General features: G+C 46.7%; 2 protein-coding genes across 2 annotated transcripts in view; both read left to right on the top strand.

Moving 5' to 3' along the window:
- LOC119599162 (nephrin-like) overlaps window positions 1-265 on the top strand; it is a gene marked incomplete in the record, with an annotated part of 20,967 nt that extends 20,702 nt beyond the window's left edge. The window contains 1 exon segment of the mRNA XM_037948915.1: window positions 254-265. Coding sequence (XP_037804843.1) covers window positions 254-265 — 12 coding nt within the window.
- Window positions 266-2,508: 2,243 nt separating this feature from the next.
- Window positions 2,509-2,516, top strand: part of LOC119599160 (synaptogenesis protein syg-2-like) — a 26,377-nt gene continuing 26,369 nt past the window's right edge. The window contains exon 1 of the mRNA XM_037948914.1: window positions 2,509-2,514. Coding sequence (XP_037804842.1) covers window positions 2,509-2,514 — 6 coding nt within the window. The remainder of the gene's footprint in view (window positions 2,515-2,516) is intronic.

The following is a 2,516-nucleotide window of genomic DNA, read 5'->3' as shown; positions in this document are numbered from 1 at the left end:
TGATGGATGATGTAAATGGATATTTTTTATATATATAATATATAATTTTCTATATATTATATATATATTTTAAAATATATAATTTTCTTCTTTCTTTCTTTTTTTTTTTTTTTTTTCTTTTTTTTTTACCGGGGGTGGGCCGGGGTATTTGGTGTCGCTGCAATGCTTTGAATCCCATCAGGTCTAATGCCATACATAGCGTGCGCAACATTTGTATGTGAACCACTGAACATGTAACTCTTTAAAAATATAGCCCAAAAATTAGTCCCCCTCCCCTACCTTTTCACACCAGCCCCTCTCCCTCTCCACCTCTCACCCCTTTCCCTCTCCCATACACCTAACTACCCCTCTCCCTCTTCTACCCTCTCACCCTCTCTGCTCCCCTCCCCTTCCCTTCCTTCCTTGGCCCTTAACCCGTCCAGTTGGAGGGCCTCATGACAGCTCTTTATGACAGTTACGTGTGACGAGGATGACTTTTTTGTGCCGTTGACAGTTCCGTGACGCTGGGGGATTGGTCCCTCGCACTGCACCGTGACCTCCCTCGCCTGGTTTGACCTCATGACGTACTTGGTCAGGTCAGACGTCGTGATCCAGCCGCCAGTGCTCACGCGGGTCACCAAGGTCTGCTCCGAGTTGTATGTTCTCCCTGCAAAGGCGAGAAAAAAGGGGGAGGGGGATTCTTCAATATTATTTTTGTTTATTCTTTGACTTTTGTTTTCTATACAAGGCCTCTGGTGCGTGTTTTTTTTGTGTGTGTTTTGTGTTTTTTGTGTGTGAATTTGATAGTTTGTTGTTTGTTTTATTTCATTCTATCTCCCTTTCATATTACATTTTCTTACTCTTGTTTTTGTGTTCTCTTTTTACTCTCTCTCTACCTCCTCTCTTCTCTCTCTCTCTCCTCTTTCACTCTTCTCCCTCTCCTCTTTCTCTCTTCTCTCTCTCTTCTCTCCCCTCTCTCTTCTATTTCTCTCTCCTCTCTCTTCTCTTTCTCTCTCTCTCTCTCTCTATTTCTCTCTCCTCTCTCTTCTCTTTCTCTCTCTCTCTCTCTCTGTCTCCCTCCCTCCATCTCCCTCTCCCTCTCCCCCCCTCTCTCTTTCTCTCCCTCTACTTCTCTCACTCTCTCTCTTCCCTCTCTCCCTTCCCTCTTCCTCTCTCTCCCTCTCCCTCTCCTTCACTCTCTCTCTCCTCTCCTTCCTCTCTCTCTCCCTCTCTCCCTCTCCCTCTCCCTTCCCCTCCCCCTTCTCTCTCTCTCTCTCTCTCTCTCTCTCTCTTTCTCTCTTCTCTCTCTCTCTCTCCCTCTCTCTCTCCGCCCGTATACGTATACAACATGACGACCTTTAAAACAAGCAACAACACCCATAACTAAACACCTGCAAATCCTAAACCACAACATACTCACAATCCACACATGGCAACCCCTCCTATTAGCGTAAACGGATGAGGACTGGATGTTGGTTTTCCCCTCGTCGAGTACCCGGGGGGGGAGAGGGGAGGGGGGGGGGGGAGAGGTTGATGAGGGGAGGGAAGGTGGGGGAAAAGGGTTATGAGGGGAGGGGGAAGAGAGGGAAAGGAAGGAGGAGGGAAGGAAAGGAGGAAGGGGGGGAAGGAGAGGGTGATGGAAGGAGGGAGGAAAGGAGGAGGGGGAAAAGGGAAACGAAAAGGGAGGAGAGAGAATGGGAAAGGATAACAGACAGAGAGAGAGAGAGAGAGTGGGAAAGAGGTAAAAGAGAGAAGAGAGAGAGAGAGAGAGAGAGGGAGAGAGAGAGAGAGGAAGAGAGAGCGAGAAGAGGGAGGAGAGAGAGAGAGAGAGAGAGAGAGAGAGAGGAGCCAGCGATAACGTGGCCAGCCTAAAGTAGGCGCGGTTTCTGTATGGCTTAATTGATGGCAGGCCAATTACCTCTGCCATATTAACCCACGTTGGAGTCTCTGATAGATTCGGGTGATCGGGTGGGGATCCGGGTGTGGTAGTGTGTGTGGGGGGGGATAATGCTATTGGGAGTGAGATGAGAGAAGAGGATATAGCGTATCGGTTTATTTATACTGTGTGTACAGCGTATGGTTTCTCTATTAAATCATGGCAGTATGTGTATATATAGGCCTATTTTTTTCGTTCTTTTCTAACTCTATCTAACCATATATATAAAAAATATCTATCCATATGAAACACAGACATCAAGGAGAGAGGGAATAACAGGCAAAATACCCTGTATCAGCCACGTTATAACAGCAGGGGGCCCTGGACTCATCGGTTTTCGCATTGAGTCCTATGGGTGCTCCGTCCTCCACCTGACTCGGGCCGCGGATGTGAACGACGCTGGGCGGATCTGAAAGGAAGGGGGGGGGGGATACGAAGTCTTTGTATTTATTTTTTATTATCATTATATTGTTAGGTTGTGTTTTGGGTTTGGGTTTCGTTGGTTGTTTGTTTGTTTTATTTAATACTGATTTGAAAACGCAAGCTGAATCTGAAAGAAGAGAAGCAAACACTTTTCTCATTTATTACGGGTAATGGTGGT

This window comes from Penaeus monodon, chromosome 42 (assembly GCF_015228065.2).
Source record: "Penaeus monodon isolate SGIC_2016 chromosome 42, NSTDA_Pmon_1, whole genome shotgun sequence".
NCBI lineage: Eukaryota > Metazoa > Arthropoda > Malacostraca > Decapoda > Penaeidae > Penaeus > Penaeus monodon.
This window is presented reverse-complemented; position numbering and strand designations above follow the sequence as displayed.